The sequence below is a fragment of the Phoxinus phoxinus genome (assembly GCF_949152265.1).
Source record: "Phoxinus phoxinus genome assembly, chromosome: 4".
In the NCBI taxonomy this organism is placed as follows: domain Eukaryota; kingdom Metazoa; phylum Chordata; class Actinopteri; order Cypriniformes; family Leuciscidae; genus Phoxinus; species Phoxinus phoxinus.
In genome coordinates this window covers 23863741-23887819 of record NC_136879.1, presented here as the reverse complement: position 1 = coordinate 23887819, position 24079 = coordinate 23863741, and the positions used below count along the sequence as shown (strand labels likewise).

Here is a 24079-nt window from a genome sequence, read left to right as displayed (position 1 = left end):
TGATGCTTTATCTATTGTGTGATGTACAATAAACTTCATTAAACTCATCAGTATATTTTTGGCCATCATTTGGACGCGGTCCGCTACAGCAGGCTTGTTTTAATAGTGGATCAAAGGAGATGACAAATAAGTTAAAACCATAATTAAACTAAACTATCCCTCATGTGGTGTTCAAAACCCTATAACACCTGTTGAGTTCCCGGTCAAAAATGACCGGCCCATAAAAAAAAAAAAACGTATAAATCACTCATTGTACCATATTTTCACCCAATCTTGGATTCAATCTTTTTGTCAACATGTTCTCTTTCAATTAGGACTGGTTTTATATTTTGATTTGCATCTGAATAATCATAGGCCTCATTTATTTGAGAGTAGGCATTTCATTTTTTGAGTATTTAAAAAAAAAATAACAATTTTGGAAATATTAAATAAAATCTGAAGAAAATTGGTATTGTTGATCACACTAGTCAACCTAAAATTTTCACCAGGAATTTTGTTTTGTGAAAAAATATGGCACATAGTCACACTTGTGGTGTTCCCGGTCAAAAATGACCGGCCTATAAAAAATAGCTTATAAATCACTCATTATACCATATTTTCACCCAATCTTGGATTCAATCTTTTTGTCAACTTGTTCTCTTTCAATTAGGACTGGTTTTATATTTCTGTTTACATCTGATTAATTGTGGGCCTCATTTATCTGAGAGTAGGCATCTCATTTTTTGAGTAAAAAACAAATAATTTATGAGTAAATTTGGAAATATGAAAAAAATATATGAAAAAAATGGCTACTGTTGATCACACTTTGTTCAGTGTTTATTATCACAAACCAGTCTATAATTGCATGCACAGTGTTTTGGTTATTTACGTATTTTGGAATGATTACCATTACATGCTTACCAAACTGAAAAACATCCTTTTTGTACTACAAACGTAATAAATCAATCTTTCTGTGATTTCGATTCATTGGCTAAAATTGACTGTAGAGATGAGGAGGAATCAGTATCATTGTTTGTTATTTTGGGCCCTCTACTATTTATCATACTTTCGTACATTGCCATCAAGAAATCGGTTTTCAAAATCTTCAGCATTCAGGCCCGAATTTAAAACATTTTCAACATGGACCCCTCAACTTTCAATCAAATGCCTTTTTGCCTAGATGTATTGTGTATATATGTGACGCAACTAAATACCTACAGGTGTTTGGATTGTTAAAACATTTTTACTTTCGGATGCTTGTTACGTACAGTATACTCCCACCTGTTTCATGACAGTTTGACATCTTCATGAAGAGAATGAGAGGTAAAAAAGTCAACCTTTATCCGAAAGCATCTTCATGCTAAGACAAAAGATACAGCCTATTTAATTTAACCTATATATGAATATGTGGAATACTGTTGCAGAGTACGGATATATTACATACTTTGTTGCACTTTAATTTTTAAAAAACATTTTACTATTTATTTTCTAAAGCATTTTTGTCTACTGCTGCTTAATGTGCCACAATAACTAATAATTTAGTAATAAATTAATATAATAATTAGTTTAATTCAAACCACAAAGGCAAAATACTCTTATTACAGTATGCCTTTAAAATGTAAATAGAAAAATAAAACATTTATGTATTTTATTATTAATCAGTTTTTAATGTTTATTTTAATTAAATGTTTCAGTTCAAATAAATTGTGCTTTAGGACTAAAATTGAAATGTTGGAAATGTATAGAGCTGATTAACTTAATGTGATTTGGTGTGTTATTTTCATTGATGTGGGATTTTTGTTGTTGTTGCAGTTTTACTGCTTAAATTTAGCTGAAGCCACTATTAAATAGTCAATACACTTTCAACACAGTTCTGAAGTTCCCATTTAAAATATATAATAGTATTTTTCTAAAAACGTTCAAATCATTGTCAAGCAACAGCAGATGGCCAATGTGACAACTTACCCCCTGAATCATGTCCATGTCTGTTCAATAAACTATAAAAAAAAATCCTGGGCACAGTGGAAATGTTCAATCCATTTTTTACAGCAAAAACATTTTCAAATGGATTCAGAAAATAACTTAACCTTGAGAAATGTTCACTGGAGTGAAAAGTGTGACATTTAGGCCTGCTGCTGTTTTCCATTTTCATGAATATGCATTAGCTTGCAAATAAAATGCATATTAAACAAATACCCAGTTGCAACATGCAGTTATTTCACTCCATGTAAAAACACATTTTACCTCTTCTGACATTTTTAATAATAGTTACAAAATTCATAATTCAGCTCCATAAAAAAAATAGATAGACAGTTGTGAACTGACATCTAGCATTGAAACGTAAATAAAGCTTAGATATAAGCAGATGTAATGTTAGAGATCTGACAACAGATGGCGCTAATGTATCACGATTATTACGCTCCTCAAACACTGTGATTTTAGGGGGGGGGGGGACTGGGGTAGTTTTTAAAGCCCCCAAAACATTTCATAAAATGTATTTTTTATTGCAACTATGTGTAAAACCTAATGTTATTTTTGGTCAAGTTTGGCTAAAAGTAAAGCCCGGGCTTTAAAAGCCCAGCATTTTAAAGCCCGGTAAAATAAGCCCAGCTGCGTCCGTGGTTATACACAAGAGATAAAAGCAATATTAATGATTCAGTCACTATTGGTAAATTACATTAAGTTTAAATAATATATTTACAGTTTTATTAATGTTCTTAATGAATAAATGATTTCACTGGTCAAGCATATAAAGTAGGCTACATGTACAACTTTACTGACTAAATAATAAAGGAGTTTTAAATGAATGTGAATGTTGTTTTAACATACTTTCAAATAATTTCCTCTTGATCACTTTGAAAGTCACAATCAGCTGGCTGAATAGTCGGTAAGCTGGCTATGTCCTCGAACACATCTGCATAAGTGTTAAAGTGAACACCTAGATTTAGGAGATTTTCTAGCTGCTGGATCCCACCGTAGACAGCGGGGTTGGGGAGACTGTGGACGGAGGGGGATGTGACCATGTCTCTGAAGGGTGAAGGGGCCGTTAGTATAAACTGTCCTCTGGACCAATCTGCAGCTGAAACAGAGTCAAACAAGAGTCAAATAAAGACCAAACCCATTTAGTGGTTCAATAATTGTTATAATCAAATAATGCTGTGCATTCACATTTGATCTTTATCAAATTAAATTTGTGTCTTAATATTTCGTTTGAATAGTCAACAATATTAAAAGGTATAAAAAATAAGGTCTTTATTGTTTCCTAAAGCACAGTGTAAAATTTAGAAGACTATGGTGGTGAACGGATGCTACATGGCCACTAGATGGCGCCAAATCTTCACAATGCCTCTGACAGACGTCGTTCTAAACATTGAGAAATATTTGCTGGGAAATATTGATATACTTTTAATTTTTTTTTACATTTAAGTTTATTTTTTTTTAAATAAAATATTTTTTTTAATGGAACTTAAATTAAACTTTCAAAATAAATGCTCATTTAGTTCAATAATCAGGGGGCATTATTAAGTGTTTTTATTGATATATATTTCTTAAGTAATTAACTAAATTAATACTTTTAGAAAACCTTATTTGGATATTTTTTATATATTTAGGTTTAATTAAAAAAAAACTTTTAAAGAAATGTTAATGTAGTTAATTATATAAAACATATCATGTTAAAAGTAGCACATTTATCCTTCTGACCCATGTATAAATCTTGTTTTTTCTTCAGCCTTAAATGGCAACAATTCCGTTCGTACCAAGACACAAATGTCTCTCTTTTCTTGTTTGTGTCACACACATCATGTATATTATTTTATTTCTGAATATTATAACTAAAGGGCCAAACCAATATCCACCCCATTTTTATGAGCCTCTTTAATTTAGGTGTAATAATCGAAACAGTGTGTCCTTGCCTTCAGGTGGATGTTCATCTTTGTCATGTGAGCTGACAAGGGACAGTTCTCGCTCACAGTCAAACTCTGAGCCGGTGAAGGAGCAGTGACTTTCACTCTCTGACGACGTCTCTGTCGCCCCGCTTCTGCATGGCTTTATGGGACACTCTCTGAAATTGTGATGAGTGTATCCATTGTGGTCCCGTGGGGTGTTCAACTTCTCAACCTCATCGACTGAGAGATGCTGCGGAGGGCCTGTCAGATCAGGAGCCAGTTTTCTCTTGAAGAACAGGTGGGACTGACGTTGCCACTGGTGAAAATCACCTCTAGACGTTTTCTGATGAACTTTAGGAGATGGATCATGATTTGTTTGAGGTTGAGAATATTTTGGATTGCCATTCGACTGATCTCCACTTTCATCGTCCTTCTTCAGCTCTGGGGTCTTCAAATCTGAGTATGTGCTGTCAATCTCGTAGTACTCCAGTTCACTCCCTCCAAAGCCTGAGACATGACAAGAAGGCCCACTTTCAGTACAACTTTCCACTCCTTGCATCAAATCCCTTGGTTTTATCAAATCCTGTTGCTTGCTGGCCCCATTAGAGACGTTCTGATGAGACTCATCGGCAGGACCTAAACTAAATGCCAGGTTATCTGTTCCGTGCGGTTTGCTTGGTGGCATGAGGTAGACATGACTCCTCTTTTCACCCTCACAAAGTTTTCCTCGTCTCCTGAGGAAAATACATAGAAGCAGAATCAGCAGAATGAGGACGATGGGAAGAACGATGGCCACTATCCATAAGGGGACGCTGTTTTGTGTTTGAGAACAGGCCTCACTGTGGACGGCATCAGATGAACAGGATCCACACGGAGACCCGGACACGTTGTATAGACAAATGCACCAGTAGTCTTCTTTGGAAGAAGATCCACAGTCACTATCGTTCCAGCAGGGCTCAGATAGGCAGGAATCCTTGAGGCATGGAGTCAGAACACAGCGGTTTGGAGAAACGCAGAAGGTTTGGAAGACAGACGGACTGGGGCTGGCCTGGACTATCTCATTATAGCCGCTGAAGGATAGGAGGTGGCCGTTGTATTTGATGTATTCCACACACCCTCTAAAACCTGGAAAGACAAGAAAAGCAACATAAGCAGCTAAATAAAGGGGTTGGACAAAATAATGTAAACACCCATTAGTATAGGGGTTAATTTCAGTTGTGTAAGCTAGTGACAAAAAACAAACATTGCAATTATATTTCATTGATCCTTTTGTTTATATGCTCAGAGCAGAGCAGTATAAGTGGTTTTCAGAAATTGTCATCGAAGAATAGAGGGCAAAAGCCGAAAGTGAATGATAGGGATCGTCGGACACTAAGAAGGATTGTGTCCAAACAACACCGAACAACTGCAGCAAAGTGACAGCAAACCTCAATATTTCCCCAAGACCATGTTTTTTCTCAGACAACACTGCTAAAATGTGAAAAAGACTTTTCCACTTCTGCTCAAATCTTAGGCTACTGTATATATATATACATATACAGATTATACACATATACATATATACACATATACATATATACACATATACATATATAATGTTGTTGTCATATATAGATACTTTTATGCATGGTGGTGCCTGTCCTTCCTGTATTCCACACTGGAAATCTGGTCACCCTAAAATATTATTGAACTACTGTGGGCAGTTTTTGGAGAGAAGAATGAGAAGCAGATTTCCTTCTTCAACATCCCTGAAACAACTAGCAGATGTTCTGATAGACGACATTCAACTGGAGACTATTCAAAAAGTTTGATTCATCTATTCTAATAAGGCTGGAAGCTATATTAAAGGCAAATTTCGGTAAAACACCTTAATAAAGATATATTGCCTATTTCCCAGGTGTTCACATTATTGTGTCCAACCCCATAAGGGCTTTATGAATAAACTAAAAGACAAATAAACACTATTAAAAAATCATGAATAAATTAATTGAAAGAAGAAATTAAAGAAAACTAAACTAAATTTAAAATACAACTTAAAATAAAATAGAAATACAAACTTAAAATGTTATACTATAAAATAAACAAATTACAAAAAAAAAAAAAGTACAGTACTATATAATCAACAAACCAGGGGCAATCTAACCTAAGTCCTGGATCATCTCTGGGAAACCTCTGGATTCTCCCAGTGAAGCAGTGCCCAGAAAAATGGTCTCCACTAAGAATGCAGAGTGAGTTATGGTGCCATTGGTGGTGTTGACAACAGGCCGTTCATCCACAAACAGAGAGATGTATGCACCCTTTCTGCGTAGCTGAAGAACATGCCACTGTCCATCTGACACATCTCCCTCCATTGAGAGTTCCAGCTGCTGACCAGATGTGACATTGGTGAACACATACAGAGGTCTTCCATCGGATATCTGAGGAGGTAAGAGAAAACATGTTATCAACTGTATTAAGAGATACAGTGGGTGAAATAATAATTTGATCCCCTGCTGATTTTGTAAGTTCGCCTACAATAAATTGATTGATAATCTCCACATTTCTGTTTTAAAACCTCCAAAAACTGTCTTCTTTTACTTCTATTGTAAGTGCCTCATTGTAACCTTGATACTTTTTTTTTTTAAATAAAAGAGAAACAGTTGAAAGATTTTTTTGTGGTAATCAACATTAGCTGCAAACGCTAGCAGCTTAACTTGTATTGAACATTCCCTTAAAAATCTTTCAGAGCTCACCTTAAGTTTTAGATGTGCTGTTTGACACCAGCACACAAGCAAAACACCATTTCTTCTGACAGTCCTCATCTTGATCTCAACACTGTCAAACCCCTGAGAGTCTCCTTCCTTCCCATCCAGAATGGCTTGTAGAAGCTGATTTCTTCTGTAGCTTTCCTTGACGTCAAACTCAATGTAGGCCTCTCCGTTGAGAAACAATACATGCTGCTCAGGCAAATCTACCAGAAAGCAAATTACATTCACTTTAAGGCTTTCAACTTTGAACTATCACAGAAAAAAAAAACAGACAAACAACAAATTTATGATATGTATGGATGAAATTACTCATGGCACAGTTGGGTCCTGTGAAATGGTCTCTACACTGGCAGAGGTGGTGAGACCATCGGTCTTGACAAACTCCTTCATTCAAACACTCTGCGGTTTCGCAGGGAGGAATATTTGTTCGCGGACATCTGATCATCAAAAGGAAATAAAATTAAACATGGTATTTTTAATAGATCTTTTACAGTTACAAAGTTTCTTTTGAAACTGACCGATCAAGAACATTCTGGGATGCCAGAGATTTGATGGAATCTGGACCAATGTTGTTCACTTGCACGTTTCTCATACAGCCAACAAAGTCGTGAGTCCTGATTTGCCTTTGCAAAATGACATCAATGGACTTTACGCCACCAAACGTCATGTTATTTGAGCTCACTTCCAGAGTCCTGTGTGTAAACATGATTTAGAGGTATGAGTTCATGTAAACAAACAAGTAATAAGATGATGTAAAATGGTGAATCATAAGCATGAAGATAACAGTACAATTATTATGTGTACTAGTATGTTTAATCTTGGACAAAATGGCAAGATTAAATGTAATGCTATACCTTTGGGTTCCAGTGCCACCATTCTGCGATAAGCAAAACCCTTGTGGTTCATTGGCAGAGCAGTTGTCTATTTCTAGAGAGGCTATCTGAGAGACACAAAGGGAAGTATACCTGCAGAATATCTGACAAATGTTTCACAAAAACGGCTTGATTGATTGCTAAGTTTGAAAATGACTATGTATAGGAATCACTTACATTTCCAGTTCTTTTTGCGGTGATGTTGTGAAAACTTCCATCAGCCACTATCTTCCCTGTTTCCAATCTTATCACTCCAGAACCAAGATCATAAGACAGCCACAGCTTTCCACTCACAATTTCAAGGGCCATGAAGTCTGAAGTTGATGGGTCACCATGGTTGTACAAAAGCAACGCGTTTTGCTGCACAGTCGCAAATTCCAGATAAATGAAGTTATATTGTGGATCCAATGGAGGAAATTCAATAAAAGAAAGTTCCTGAAAGCCATAACTGTGTTCTTCACAATTGATTCCGCTCACACCTAAAAAAAAAAATAGTAATGTCAGAAATATCTCTATTCAGAAATGTATATATATCCTATATACAATAATTCAAACATTTAATTAAATGATGAATAAATACATTATTCATAATTTTATCATTACAAATAATGTAATATTTAATAAAATGTATATATTGTATTTAATAACAATAGAATGTATTAATCATATAAAATAATATACAACAAATATTATATTTAGTTTAATAATACATGATTCACTTTATCATTAAAATAATCTAATATTTAACATGAATATAAAAATGAATAAATTGAATCTAATCAAACAATACATTTTATTACTCTTTAACATTTACAGTAATATAATACATTTAATTTATTAATAATAAATTTTTACAATGAAAAAACAAAGTTGTGAAAAACAACTAACCCTAAATAAAATAAAATAATAAATTAATTGAATTCAATTATAAATAATATTTAAAGGTGCATTAAGCAACTTTTCATGTTAAAAATACCCGTTTTCTAACCCATACATGCTTAAACAATCGCCTGATGGGCTGAATGAGCCCTTCTCTGATCACTGAGATTGTCTCTATAATCCTATAAAGTAAAATAAATAAGAGGGATTCGGGCCGGAATTTTAGACTGGGCGTGACGTCATGCGCGTTCACGGCACGCTCACATGTCTGGCAGGTTTGTGGCACCAACGCAAACTCCACGTAAGATAAAAAAAGAAAACTTTTGTCTAGTGCGTGCACATCTCTGGCTGCAGTTTCGCTTGCTGCCAGAGGTGGCATAGTTCTGCAAAAACTCAGAATATTGCGCTATGCACCTTTAACTAAAAAATAATAAAATGTTTTGAATATGTGCCTATGAGCAGTATCACAAAATGAGGTCAGAAATGTAATCATAATATACAGATACATCAATTTCCTCTTACCAAATGGACATTGGCAAGAGTAACCAGTTAAAAAACTGAAGCAGTTGCCAAACACACAAGGGGAGGAAGCACAGTGGTCAACAATACGATCGCAAAATCTTCCTGCAACAAAAATAAGAGGTTAATTCATGTACAACAAATCAACTAAAATTAGATAGACCAAACACAAAAACATTTTTTGCAACTTACAACTTACAACGTTTTTTTAAAACTTCAGTACAAACTCATAATTTGAGAGGTTTTGGACATTTTTCAATACCGAGAGCCCAAACCACACGTAAATGTCACTGTGTGTCTGTATGTGGAGTGAAACTCTGGAACAAACTGGACTTGCTACTAAAGCAATGCCAAACTATTCATAAATTCAAACTGTTATATAAACATTGGGTCTGGTTAAAATATAGAGATGAGGGTCTTTAATTTAGATTGCTGTTGTATTCTGTCTCATAGTGTGAATATGTGTTCAGTGTTTCCCTACCATCGTTGGTATATTGTCCATTACATTTGTTGGCATTGTTTATTTCTATTGCATTGTTGTTATCTGTCTCATAGTGTTAACATGTGTTCAGTGTCTCTTACCATCGTTGGTATATTGTCTATTACCACTGTTGGTATATTGTCTATTACCATTGTTGGTATATTGTCTATTATCATCGTTGGATATTGTCCGTTAACTATGGTTTGGATTGTACTCCTATTACATTGTTGGTAACAACTGCTGTTATAAAAAACTAATCTGTTATTGTGGTAACGCCACCGTGATATATTATTTGTAAATAATCTGAGAGCACAGTAAATATGAAGCCTAAATATCAATTACAAATGGTGACGCTGGGGTGGGATTAAATAAGTTGTCTTCTTCCCACTCCCTTTTAGGCAGAATTTGATTGTTATATTTGAATACTATATATTATTTTGTTTTTTTATTGCTTATTGTTTTTTTGATATGATTTTTACCATATTGTCTACCTTTATTTTTATTTTTTTTGTGCTATTGCCTGGAATAAACGATTAAATAAAAAAATAAAAAAATAAAAAATAAAAAAAAACTGATAAATTATGACCATACCTTCATACCCTGGGCTGCAATCACATATGAACCCTCCCTGTCTGTTCCAACATGTTCCTCCATTTAAACATATTACTGTTTGACATTCATTATCAACTGTATTGCAGTGCGGTCCTGAGAACCCCTCTTTGCATCGACAAAAATAAGTTCCTGGATTGTTATAGCAGTTTCCGCCATTTTCACAAGGTTCCTTGGTGCATTCATCAAAGTCTAGTTCACATGCATCACCTGTAAAGCCTGTTGGGCAAGAGCAGTTAAAGATCTCCACAAAATAGGGAGAAACAAATATAAGACTAGAGCTTTCCAATACAGCAACTTCCTGACTGATGTGAATGTTTCTGTTGCAGGTGGCACCATTATGGCAGGGACGGAGCATACAGGGGTCGCTGGTTATTTGGGATATAGTCACATTGCTTTGCACTTCCAGTAACTTTTTATGCATGTTTGATATTCCGCTTGCAGCCTCTCCAGTTATATACTGACCATTGTAGCTTTTCACTGCAGCCAAAAGCAGCATTTTGTCTCCTTGGGACTTCATTCCAAATACATGCGTTTTGGATGCTTGTAGGTTAAAGAGGCTATCCAATGCTTTGACAAATTTTAAATACTTCAAAGACAGAAATTCCTCAAGAGAAGATATAGAGACGTAGAACAACACGCAGTTGTCCAGAGAGACATTGGTAAAGCCTTTGTAATTGACGTAGATGCTGTTGTTGACTGAAGGGTGGAGCTGGTCACTCGCTTCAACAGAAATATTATATGTTGCCTCTCCTTGGTATGGGGAGGACCACAAATTACACATCCCAAATGGGAAACTAAACATCCTAAGTGGCCCGTTTCTGATTGTACAATTGAACACATCCAGTTCGTCCTGATCGGTTGGTCTCACATTTCCGATTAGTCCTCCTGGGAAAGAACTTCCATAATATTTGACCAATATATTGATGTTTCTCTGAAGTGGTGCATTGTCATTTTCATCAAGAACTTTAATTTGAAACAAAGTGGTGGAGGACATTGGCGGCTTACCAGCATCTTGAACCACAATATGTATGTGAAAAAGAGGGTTGCGCTCCCGATCAAAAGGTCTTGAGGTAAGGAGAACTCCATCAGATGCAAGCGAAAAACCCTCAGCAGGTCTCATCATCCAGTATGTGAAAGGACCTTGATTTGGAGGTAGATCATCATCTGTGGCAGCTAAAGTAGAGACGAGAGTGCCAGCAGGTTGGTTTTCTCGGACAAACCCTTCCGTGTTCAACAATTTGGGAGAATTGTCATTGACATCAGTGATGGTGATAGCTACCTTTGTGCTTCCGGTAACAGCAGGTGAGCCCTCATCAATAGCAATGACCGTCAGGTTATAGATGGCCCACATCTCTCTATCCAGGTGACTGTTAACTAAAATGATGCCACTGGCGGGATCTATAATGAAGGAACTATTGATATTTCCATGTTCAATGCTATAAGAGAACCTGCTCCATTCTGGGATCACATCCCGGTCCACCGCTTTGACTTTAGTTATGGAGGTCCCAATTGAGATGCCCTCTGGCACTGCTACCGTGTAGAGCATTGAATCAAACTCAGGGGGGTCATTTACATCTAATATGTGTAGATGTATCAATGCCTCATCAACATTAAATCCAGTAATGGCTCCTCTGTTTTTTGCCAACACCTGTAGGATATCTTCATTTTGAAGACGATTTTTCAAATCTTTGCAGATATATATTATTCCTGTATGCTCGTCCACCACAAAACTAGCTTTTTTACTTTGCCCTGCAAGTACATAAAACACTTTTCCATCAGGCCCTAGGTCATAGTCTATGGCGATGACCCTTCCTATTTCAGTTTGTGGCGGCAAAGCCTCTGACACTGAGAAGTTGTATAGATGTCTCTGAAAAGCAGGGATGAATTCATTGAGGCCAACGACCTGGATGTGTATATGGGCAACATTAAACAAATATGGAAAGCCAATGTTGGTAGCCTTGACTGTAAGTTCAAAATGCTGATTTTGCTCATAATCAAATATCACTGAAGTGGTGATAGTGCCATTTTTGGTGTCCAAATAGAAGAGATGGATGTCTCCTGCAATAAGCGAATACGTGATTTGAGAGTGAATTCCTGTGTCAGCGTCCTTCGCCCAAACCTGCAAAACTGAGGTACCAATTACAGCATTTTCTGTAATAGTGGCAATGTAATCTCTAGATGTAAATACAGGAGGGTTATCGTTTAAATCTGAAACATATACTGTGATATTGAGTCGCCCCATCTTGGGATACCAGCCTCCATCCTTGGCAATGACGTTTAGATGGTGAGTTTCTGATTCCTCAAAGTCAAGCACTTTAACAAGCATGATCAATCCTGACGAGTGTCCAATGGAAAACAATCCATTTTCATTCCCACCATCAAAAGAATAGGAAATAACACCATTGATGCCAAAATCTTTATCTTTGCCTTGGATCTTTCCAATAACTGAATCAATGGGCAAATCTTCTGGAACAAAAAACTCAACGTTGCTGTTAAGAAATTGTGGTGCGAACAGGTTCTCTTGTGTGACTTCAAAACTGATTTCAGTTTGTGCAGAAAGAGGAGGAAGGCCTTTATCTTTCACAGTGATTTGAAGTGTTAGGATGATGCTAAGGCTAGTTGTGAAAGTTTTATTCAACAGCACTTTTCCGCTGTTACGATCTACCTCAAAATAAAGAGATCCATTGCCACCACTATTAAAGTACTCAACACTGTTGTTCATTTTAAGAGAATCTTGATCTACTGCAGATATCTGGATCACTTCTGTTCCCACAACCAGGGTTAAAGGGACTGGTACCAAAGGACTGAAGGGTAAAAACGAGGGTGGGCAATTATTATATTGTACTAATGTCACTGAAACAATGCTAGAGCTGTTCAAAGGGACACTGCCGCAGTCAGACGCCACAACTGTAAATGCAAAATTGACAGATTCAGATTCACGGAGAACAATGGGCTGTTTGTTAGAAATTTCCCCAGTTGATACATTTACCAAAAAAAGTTCATTTGGAGGGTCGATGAAGTAGAGGATATGGGCATTCTCACCAAGATCTCTATCAGTAGCACTAACTCGTAGAAGTGAAACTTCTTGCATCTTCATCTCAGGGACAGTGACAGAGTAAAGTGGTTGATAGAAGATCGGTGTATTGTCGTTGATATCTGTAATGTATATGGTGATGTCTGTGCTAATGCTCCAAGCAGAATCGTTGGCATTAACCTTTACTATGTAATGATCTTGATCTTCTCTGTCCAAAGGAAGAAGTACCAGTAAAGTCCCAGTGGTTTTATCAATACTAAATGGGAACTCACTGTAATGGCCGATGATTGTATATTCAATGGCAGCATTTAAACCAACGTCTTCATCTGTAGCAGTTATCTGAATGACTGAAAAGCCAACAGGGGCATCCTCAGGAACCTCTGTGATGAAAATCTGTGAGAAGCGGGGCGGATGATCATTTGTGTCGAGAACTACAATGATAACTGCTGCAATTGCCGAAAGACTGTTGTTTTCTTTATTAATGGCCTTGAGGGTGAGATTATAATATGGCCATTTTTCTCGATCTAAATGCTTTGTTATGGAAAGACTGCCACGAATTTTGTCTATTTTAAACGCGCCTCCAATGTTACCAGCTAAAACGAAGTACTCCACCTCTGCAAACACTCCAGAGTCTGCATCGGTCGCTAACACATTACACACCCTACTAGAAGCCAAGTTTTCATACACGTGACATCTGTAGATGCTTTGCGAGAACACCGGTGGATTATCATTCACGTCACTGACATTCAAATGAAGTTCGGCATATGATGAAAATGGCGGAATCCCTGAGTCCCTGGCTTCAACTATGAGATGAAAATGCATGTTGGTTTCAAAATCTAAGGAATCCTTGACAGTCAGTTCGCCAGTGCTGTGCTGAAGCTCAAAAACTTCCCCAAAGTTTCCAGAGGACAGATAGAAAGATAATGATACGTTTCTCCATGTTTCTGCAGTCACTGTAGCCACAAGGGTCCCGGTAGCTGTATCCTCGGAGAGGACGTCTTTATATACTTGGACTGCAATTCGAGGAAAGTATGAGTCATTCTGGAATCTGACAGTCAAGGTTGTTATGTCCATTTTTGGCATTTCTGCTCCATCCTGCACATGAACATCAAATGTGATGTCATTTCCTCTTTTCACAGAATCTGTAGTGAACACTGTTCCTGTGCTAGGGTTAATTGAGAAGAGATAGGCCTGTTGGCCATGTAGAGAAAAATTTAGTTTTGCATTCAATCCAGTGTCTGCATCCTCTGCCATCACTGTGCCGACAACTGATCCTGTAAAATACACGATGAAAACAGTTTTTATTTTTTAAAGGCAGTTGTCTAAGAACACTGGATAAAAATATTAGGGTCACTAATAATAGTGTGTACATTCACCTTTGGTTATCCCAGCAGGAACATTGGCCACATATGGTCCATAAAGAAAGGACGGAAAGTTATCATTTACATCCTCAACTTTTACTGAAACAGCAGCTGAGCTTGAAAGAGGCTTCGTGGGATGTCCGTCAGTGACAGTCACCAAAAATCTGTACAAAGCCACTGTCTCTCTGTCCAAGGATCTTATGGTAAATAAATCTCCAGATGTTTCATTGATGGAAAAAGGAACATCTAGGCCTTCTAAAGAATATCTGCAAGTGAAATAAGTTAAATATCTACAGTCAATTATATTACAGGCTCATATCAGTGTTGTTGTTGCTAACTAAAATGATTAAATTGCTTTTGGTAAATGAAATTAAACTGAAATAAATTAAAATATAAATATTAAATGAAAAACAAACGAAAATCCCAAATGTTGCCTTGGCAACTAACTGAAATAAATAAGTTGAAGTTGAAGTACTAAAACTGAAATAAAATGTATTAAAGCTATATAGAAATATATAAGAGGAAGAAATGACAAAAGTTCATAACAAAAATACTAAATCTAAAATTAAAATGTTATTTTAATTAATAATATATTTTAATAAATTCTATAACTGTCACGTTTATCATGGACTTTCTGTTTGTTTTCTTCATCATCATTAGTTCATTTTCATCACCTGTCTAGTTAATCAGTTAATCATCCTTCATTGTCATCACCTGTTGTACCCTCGTCATCCTCTGTGTATTTAAGTTCCTGTCTTTCACCTTTCAGTTGTCGGTCAATGTTTATGTTACTGTGTTTGAGTGTTACCCTTCAGCCTGTACCAGCTTTTTGTAAGTTTATTCTAGTAAAAGTTTGATTTGGAGTATTGTACCCGTCTGCCTGTCTTCATCCGCACCATACCCGTGACAATAACAGTATATAAATAAGACTAAATAACACTTGCTCATATAAGACACCAAAAATGCTAATATTATGACAATATTATAGTGTGCTTATCAAATTACCTCAGTTGTCCATTTGTCCCCTCATCTAAGTCTGAAGCTGTAATTCTCCAAAAAACCATCTCAACAGGAGAATCCTCTGATATGCGAGTATTGAACATGTCATTGTCAAATACTGGAGCGTTGTCATTCACATCATCAACAACAATAACCATGGTGCCTGTGCTTGTCAGTGATGGGAATCCTAGAACGTAAAGAAATTGTAATAATAATACACTGAATATGTACAGAATTTATTAGGGATGCACCGATTAAAATTCTGGCTAACACCAATAAATATTTTCATGTTATGGCTGATTTTTAAATAAAAAATAAAACACTAACAACATTAAATAAATAGGTAAATGTTACTAGTGAATATAGGCATCACAACATCATAATGTACACCTGTAAAAAATGTATATGAATTTTTAAGAATTTCACTAAATACTACATTTAACTGTTAATAAATTATTAGTGTTTTTAAAGATTAACATTATGAATATGAAATGTAAAAAACAAGGAAAATAAGCATGCACAATTATATATCCAATATACACTGATAAATTAAACCAAATCTCTAATATTACCTAATAACCAATATATGGCACAGAAATATTGTGCATCCTTAGCTAGAATAACAAACTAACCCAGAAACAAGCAAATAAGTGGTTATATCTATTGAGCCATTGAGGTGAATGAAGCAAATGATTACCTGAATCAACCGCAATAACTTTCAACATGTGATGGCTTGTCACTTCCCTATCAAGATCTTCTAAGATTTGGAACGTTCCATTGGAATGAAGTGAGAAGATACTCTCATCATTTCCTGATTCTAAAGAATATGTCAGCTGACCGTTAACTCCCAAGTCCTCATCAGACGCATATATCTACAAAATACATATTTCATATCTTCATGAATCATTGAACAATAAATTAAAATAAAGACGAAAAATGTAGTCAATTAAACCAGAAGTTAGTGTATCATTTCTATTTTATATTAAGTACCTGGTGGGAGTGCTGAGAAGAGTCTTCCCCATTTTCGAAGACATGTAATGTAAGTGATTCGGATGAAAAAATAGGCACGCAGTCATTAACGTCTAGGACTGTGACGTTGATGGTTGCAGTGGCAGACCTTTGAACATCTCCCTGGTCTTCTGCTAGGACTGAAAAACTATAGAAAGGCTTCTTCTCACGGTCCAGCTTGTCTATCACTGAGACAACGCCTAGAACAGAGTCTACCATGAACCCACTCTCTGAGACAGAGAACCGCACCTGCCCGTTCGACCCAACGTCTTGATCACTTGCGTTAACTCTGAGCAGGCTTGTTCCGCGAGGCGCATCCTCATATACTGAAAGGCTGTAAGAGCTTTGAATGAACTCTGGATTGTGGTCATTCACATCCTCAATTAGCACTGTGAGGTTAAATGAACTGAACAACGGAGGTACACCTTTGTCTTTGACCTTCAATATGACTGTGATAACATCCTCGGTTTCCCTGTCCAGTGGCTTCTGCAGGTACACAATCCCAGTTGAACTATTTATACTAAACGGTTCTTCTTCTGCACTCTCAAAAATGAAAACAACTTCACCATTGGATCCAGCATCAGCATCTATGGCCTGTATGACCGTAACAACAGAATGAAGAGGTGCGTTCTCTGGAAAACTAATTGTACTGGGTGTTGTGATGAGCGGGGAGTTGTCATTGACATCCAGAAGATAGACGGTAACATGCACTGAGGTTGTGAGTCGAGCCTCTGTGGGTAGAGCACGGTCATTGGCCTGGACAATGAGACTATACATTGCGTTTGTCTCTCTGTCTAACTCCCCTCGCAGACACAGAGCTCCCTGCTGGTTTATAGAGAACTTACTCTCAAGATTTCCAGATGTCACCACTAAATCCACTTCTCCATTTATACCTGTTGGATACAACAAAACAGAAAACCTGAATTACAATTTAGCCAACATAAAACAGTTCTGATTCAATGACTGAGCAGGTGATATTAATAAATCACCAGATTTACATGCAAAAGCTTGGTAATTAAGAAAAAGTAACAGTAATATATGATATAAAGTCTGGGCCTGTCAGTGATGGGAATCCTAAAAAGGAAGGCCAAAGAAATTAAAATAATAATGCACTATGTACAGAATACATTAGTGATGAGCCAATAAAAAATTTGGCTGATATCAACAAATTAATAAATATTTTCATGTTATGGCTGATTACAGATAAATGACTGTCATTCAATTCGGTCACACTTATAACTTTGACTTTTGCCTCAATAAACTCCTAATTACTGCTTATAAATAGTTATTACGGTAGTTTAGGTATTGGGTAAGAATTATGGGATGTAAAATATGGTCATGCAGAATAAGGCATTAATATGTGCTTTATAAGTACTAATAAACAGCCAATATCCTAATAATATGCATGCTAATAAGCAAGTTAATATTGAGAATTGCACCCACAACTTAAGTGTTACCAAGTGAATTTAGGCATCAAATCATTATAATGTACAGTATGAAAAATTAGTATTCATTTGAATATTTAACAGCATTATTAAATTGAATGTTTTTAAAGATTAACTGAATGTTAGATGATGACGAATGTGACGTTAATAATCATCAGATCTGCATACAAAAAGTTTGGTAATTTAGTAAAAGGCTTGTTAAAAGGACAGAACTTCAATCTCTGATGCGGAAAGCAATTGTTTTGGTGTAGCATCTCCAATAACAAATCTTTCTCTTTCCAGAACAAATGAAGTGTCTTTTCAAACACATCTCAATAATCTTGGTCACTCTTGTTGCTGTTAAAGCTTGTGTGTAATCCTGAACAACTTCCTAAATGGGAGTTTCATTGTGCACTTGTATGTGGAACACATTATGCTTTAACCTGAAATAAGAGAAGCCGAGACAGGGTGTTCTCCAATATTAGCAGTAGCCCCTAGAGAGGACCCTATTCATCGTCTCAGGACGCTTACAAAGGAGAAATGACGTAAGATTTAATGAGACCACTTTAGCCTGTTTGGTATTTCCCGAAGCTTTTCAAACGTGCATGTGAACCAAGAGGTTTTGTGCTTAAAATAAAATAAAAGCTGACCGGTACCATCCATTGTGCTAATTCTATATTTACTAGATTTAAGTATTGTAGTACATCCTCACTTTGCTTGAATATCTCAATTTGGGTAATGAAGGAGATGTAAAAACCAAAAGAAAAAAGAAAATATTGTCAAAGACTAGACTTAAACAAGAATCTTATGAACACATGATCAATAATCGTTCATGCAATAATCTCTTATGCTCACCAAGGCTGCATTTATTTGATCCAAATTACAGTATAAACTGAAATATTATTACAATTTATAATAACTGTTTTAAAGTTTGCACTTTATTCCTGCAATGGCAAAGCTGAATTATCAGCATTATTACTCCAGTCTTCAAAGTAACATGATTCTTCAGAAATCCTTCTAATATGCTGATTTGATGCTCAAATAACCATAATCAATGTTGATTATGTATTTTTATTGAAAATCACAGTGCATTGTTTTCAGGATTCTTTGGTGAATAGAAAATTCCAAAGAACAGCATTTATTTGAAATAAAAATAGTTTGTAACATTACTGTTTTACTGTCACATTTGATCAGTTTAATGCATCCCTACTGAATAAAAGCATTCCTTTCTTTGAAAAATAAACAGTAGTGTAGTGCAATGTTACCCTCATCTGGATCTGAAACATTCAGACTTAGGAAGCACATTCCAACAGGTGAGTCTTCTGGTACAGAGGCAGAAAAGGCATTCTGGTTGAACACTGGTGGGTTGTCATTGACATCGATCACATTGAAGTACACCCTGACCCTGCTGAGCTCACTGTCTCCCTGCTGAGCTGCAGCAGTCAGGATGTAGTAGCGTTCCAACTCAAAATCCAGAGCACGGGACAGGAGGAATTCGCCGGAATGTGGATTGAGAAGAAAGAGGCCATCGCCATCATCCTCCTGAACAGAGTATACTGAGGTTTCATTCTCTTCACTATATGCCTCCACATGTCCCACAATTGTCCCTATGAAGGTGACAGACAAGGCTGAATTTAAGTAATATTAGAGAAATATAGAAAAAAATAGTGTTTGAAATGTGCTCACAAACAGATTAGACAATATATATATATATATATATATAAAATCCTGTGAAAAGATATCCGCATTGTTAAACATACAGTATTGTATTTTTTCCTATTTCACCTATTTTATCTTTCATTGAAATAATGAAATAAATAATTTTCTCTAATACACATTGGTCACAATTAATTGCACCCTTTTATTTAATACTTTTTTTGCAACGTCCTTTTGGCAGGATAACAGCTCTGAGTTTTCTCCTATAATGCCGGATAAGTTTGGAGAACACCTGACAAGAGATCAGAAAACATTCCTTCATACAGAATCTCTCCAGATCCTTCAAATACCTAAGTCCATGTTTATACACTCTCCTCTTTAGTTTTTACACAGGATTCAGGCAGGGGACAGGGACAGCCATGGCAGAACCTTAATTTTGAGCTCAGTTACCCATGTTTGTGTTGATATTTGTTTTGGATCTTTGTCCTGATGGAAGATCCAACCACAGCCCATTATAAGATTTCTAGCAGAGGTTTCTAGCAAGTTTTTTTTTTTTTTTTTTTAATCTGTTGGTATCTGAACAAGATGTCCAGGACCTCCAGCAAAAAAAATAGGCCCACAACATTAAAGATCCAGCAGTATAATTAACCGTGGACATGGGCTACTTTTTTATCCCTGTGAGCACCAAACCCATCTGGGCTGCGTTTCCCAATAACGTTGTCTCTTAGCGCGCTACGAAGAACTAAATTAAAGGTATACCATTTCTAGGCATGTTCCCCCGAACCATACCTTAGAAGTTGCTTAAGATATAGGCTACCTTCTTACGTGCGACGTTACCAGGTGCTGTCCGTGGCGATGGGGCTGAAACTGTTGATATCGATGGCTCGAGAATCAATTATTCTCTCGCGCAGGGGCTGCTTCACTGCATTATGTGAGAAAGCGGTGTTCTTTATAAAAGAAGCACTTCAGAAATAGTTGAAATTGCATTTATTAGGAGGTATGGGATATTATAAAGAAAAATATTCCAAACTATAATAGCCTAGCCTAGATATTTTAATCATAAATCACAATAACGTCATAATAGCGGCCCATTTCAAATGTTTATGTGCTTTCTTCTCTTTCCCATTTTTGTTCGCTGAGGTGGAGCTGTGATGAAATATTGTTCCCTTAGTATTGTACTCTAGTACTCTAGTATTGCGTAAGGCTAGCTTACGCTATGGTAAAACTCCTTTTCTCGAGAATACTGAAGCCAAAATTATCCTTATAATTTTATGTAAAACGCAGTGCAGCTGCACAGCAGACCCCGGCAGAGCATTCTGATTGGCTGAGCTGCGGCAACTGCACAAACCTATGGCGAGGCGGCTGAGCCACGTGAACCTATCAGGTCGCTTCGCGCCCTGTCACGTCAGAGCCCACCAATAAAGTCACAGACTAACCCCTGTAAATGTTGAAAATACCGTACGACCCCATGAGAAACAATTAGTGTGAGCTCAACTGGCACTGACAGTATCCTTTCACTGGCCTTTGAAATGACTCCACGGACGACGACGTCTTTTAGCACAACTATTCGCTGTATCGCTGCAGTTTAAACAAACTCCCCACCACAATCATTCCCTTAAAATAGACTCCTTTACTGGCTAATGGTTTGCCAGCTGATGTACATTTGGATAATATAATAAAAAATCTAACAATAATCAGTGTAATGACAATTCACCTTTGGCTAAGCCCCGCCCCCCTTAGTTACTGTTGCTACCTCCGACAACTTCATCTGGGCTCTGGTTTGGTATCAACATGGCTTATGCTGTGACAGCTCTTCCTGCTGGAATTTTATCAAACTTTTATAAAGCAGCAAATAAAGTGTCCGATAGAAGTAGGCAAATGTGTCTGCAGTATGCGTTTGAAGGCTTTATTCAAGACATACCGGCGAAACGCAAGCAACAACAAGGCATCCAAATACAGGCAAAAGCATAACGGTCACAGTCAAAAAATGAACCACCGAATATCCTAATCGAGACGGAGGCTGTGACTAACAATATCAGGAGAAACACTGTTCATACAAAGCTGGGTAGGTCTCTTCTATTCACTTATATAATCGTTATTATTTACAAAGCAAACGGACTACGCGAGTATAAAGTTGTATTTATTAGCAGCGTGTGCTAGCGTATCAACAATTAGGGCAGAGAACCGAAATCATAACCTAAACCAGCATAAAACTGTAACTAGTATAACTTCACAGTAAGGTTAAAAGCTAAATGTATCTTAGAGCACAAAAGTGAGCTTGTTGATCTTGAGGGGTTTCGCTGACTGAGGACGTCCACACAGTTTCATCCAAAGACGACACTTGTCAGTATTTAACTTCGGTTTTGGGAAGGGGAAAAAACGGACACCCCCTCCAACCTCTCTGGGAAACGCGTATCTGTGTTACAAATGCCCCAGGCACAACGTTTAACCATATTTTTTATAAAACGACGACGTAATAGCCTGCCGAGACCAAAAATATGAGCCTCCTGCGTTGAAGTCAATGGAGCGCCGTGAAAAAGTGTCGGACCCTCTGTGGGAGCTCGTTCTTGGCTGCGCTGTGATTGGTCAATCTACATTCTAGGGCGTGGCTTAGCCAAAGGCGAATTTTATTATTTGCATGAAAACATTTGAATTAGTTGAACACTGGGTGTATTACAACTTCAGAATTATATTCCTATAGACTGTCAACAGTTATAAGGTATAGCTAGTGGTCTAGACCAACCTTCCGAATGTATGACTTACAGAAGGTATAAAACGTTTCGGGAAACACGCATTAACGATAAGATTCAGCTTAAGGTATAACTTAAGAACGACGTAGAGTTAAGAAGGTTTCGGGAAACGCAGCCCTGGTGGGTTTGCTGCTAAAAAAACTTTTTTTTGTTTTTGTTTCATCTGACCATAGAAACCTGGTCCCGTTTAAAGTTCCAGAGGTGTCAGACAACTGAATATGCTGGAGTTTATCATTGCCCTGATGGTGGCTATTTTCTTACAGCCACTTTCTATTTTGTGAAGCTCAACAATCTATAGCTTCACATCAGAACTATATTCTTTGGTTTTACTCATTGTGATGAATGATTACGGGAATTTTTTATTTGTGTTACCTCACTTTATACTCTTGTGAAACACACACACACACACACATTAGTTATTATTATTAGTTATTAGTTTTACTTTAATAAAAGGTTACTTTTTTCTTTTTTTTCTTTTTATGAAGATCAAAAGGATCAACAATGCAGTATTATTTTCACAACCTTCTTTGATCATATTTACTAAGGGTGCCAATAATTCTGACCACGACTGCATATATAGAAAACAATGCTTACCAGGGGGGGTGTCTTCCATCACTTCAAAGGAATATACAGATTTGGAAAAGGATAGCTGTGAGAAGCTTCTACGAACTGGAGCTAAGCCTGATTTGGTCATAGATGGCCGAGCTGATATGTTGAACCACTTCTTCTCATTACTATTACCCAGCTCTGTCCTTGTTGAACTGGTACAGCAAGCACCATAAGCAGTAAACCTGAAGAAAATCTGTGGGATAAAAGAAGAAAACATTAACTTATAAATTAGACACTGCAGAGAAAAACACCAAATCAAAGGTGTGGAGCAAGAAACATGGAACAGTTTCACCCATTAAATCCCATGACATACAGGAAAAGGCTCTTTGTACGAGACCTTTTCTAAAAAGGCAACAGTATACCTTGATTTGTGTAAGGTCTGTGCTTTGAGAGCTCTTGTGGTTCTCCCCTTACCACAGTATCCCACGCCATCCTGAATGTTTCTTTATTTGCGTTCCCAAGGTACCTGCCTCCTTTCTTAAGCTCTAAAATGTCAGATCTGGACAATCTGGTATCCAATGAGTTTCTCGGTGAATAAAAAGGAATGTTCTAATCCTGTTTATCTGAACGCACTATAAATTTAATGCATCACTTCAAATTGAGGTGTTTTTTTTTGTTTTGTTTTTCGGTCCTCTTATATTTGTTTTATAGATATATTCAATTATACACATTATAATTAATTATATAAATTATATATATATATATATATATACACACACACACACATATATATACATTATGCAATTAATTATAGGCTATACATTTAAAGACATGATATAAATATTTAATTAAATACTTGGATACATCATGCATGTATGTTCATATATAATTATTAATATATTTAATTAAATATTAATAGTATTTAATGTGTATTTAATTTAAAATAGTAGCCTATACTAAATCAATGTGTTCACAAATGTTATCAAGGACATGCAGCCCATGCTATTTAGGAAACTGTACATCTTGAGCACTTTCGCAAAACTTTTCAGTTTTTTAATTGTAGGCTACAAAAAGAGATATCTAGGCTACTCACCGTCGCGTGAATGAGAAATATACAGAGATGCAATGATCCAAACTTGTTCATCTTTGCACGTATCCATTTACCTCTCTACCAAAATATGAACATTTCTCGGACATAACACATATTCGAAGAACTTTGTGTGCACCATCTCTCTGTCCACTGTGCAGAGTGTTGTGAGCAGTGTGTGTGGGTGGTAGATGTCCTGTGAGGATTTTTATTGGCGCTGACGCGCTTCCAGTGT

General features: G+C 36.6%; 1 protein-coding gene across 1 annotated transcript; it reads right to left on the bottom strand.

Moving 5' to 3' along the window:
* Positions 1–2466: 2466 nt before the first annotated feature.
* Positions 2467–23984, bottom strand: LOC306997497 (protocadherin Fat 4). Its single transcript, XM_079610800.1, has 17 exons — positions 23851–23984; positions 22803–23010; positions 19068–19409; positions 16361–17271; positions 16068–16242; positions 15377–15557; positions 14387–14637; positions 9956–14284; positions 8887–8988; positions 7663–7964; positions 7468–7553; positions 7132–7305; positions 6923–7050; positions 6599–6816; positions 6010–6283; positions 3894–4991; positions 2467–3058 (listed from the first exon to the last, which is right to left on the bottom strand). The coding sequence occupies exons 1-17, from the start codon at positions 23899–23901 to the stop codon at positions 2811–2813; spliced, it is 9078 nt and encodes a 3025-aa protein (XP_079466926.1). The 5' UTR covers positions 23902–23984; the 3' UTR covers positions 2467–2810.
* Positions 23985–24079: the final 95 nt, after the last annotated feature.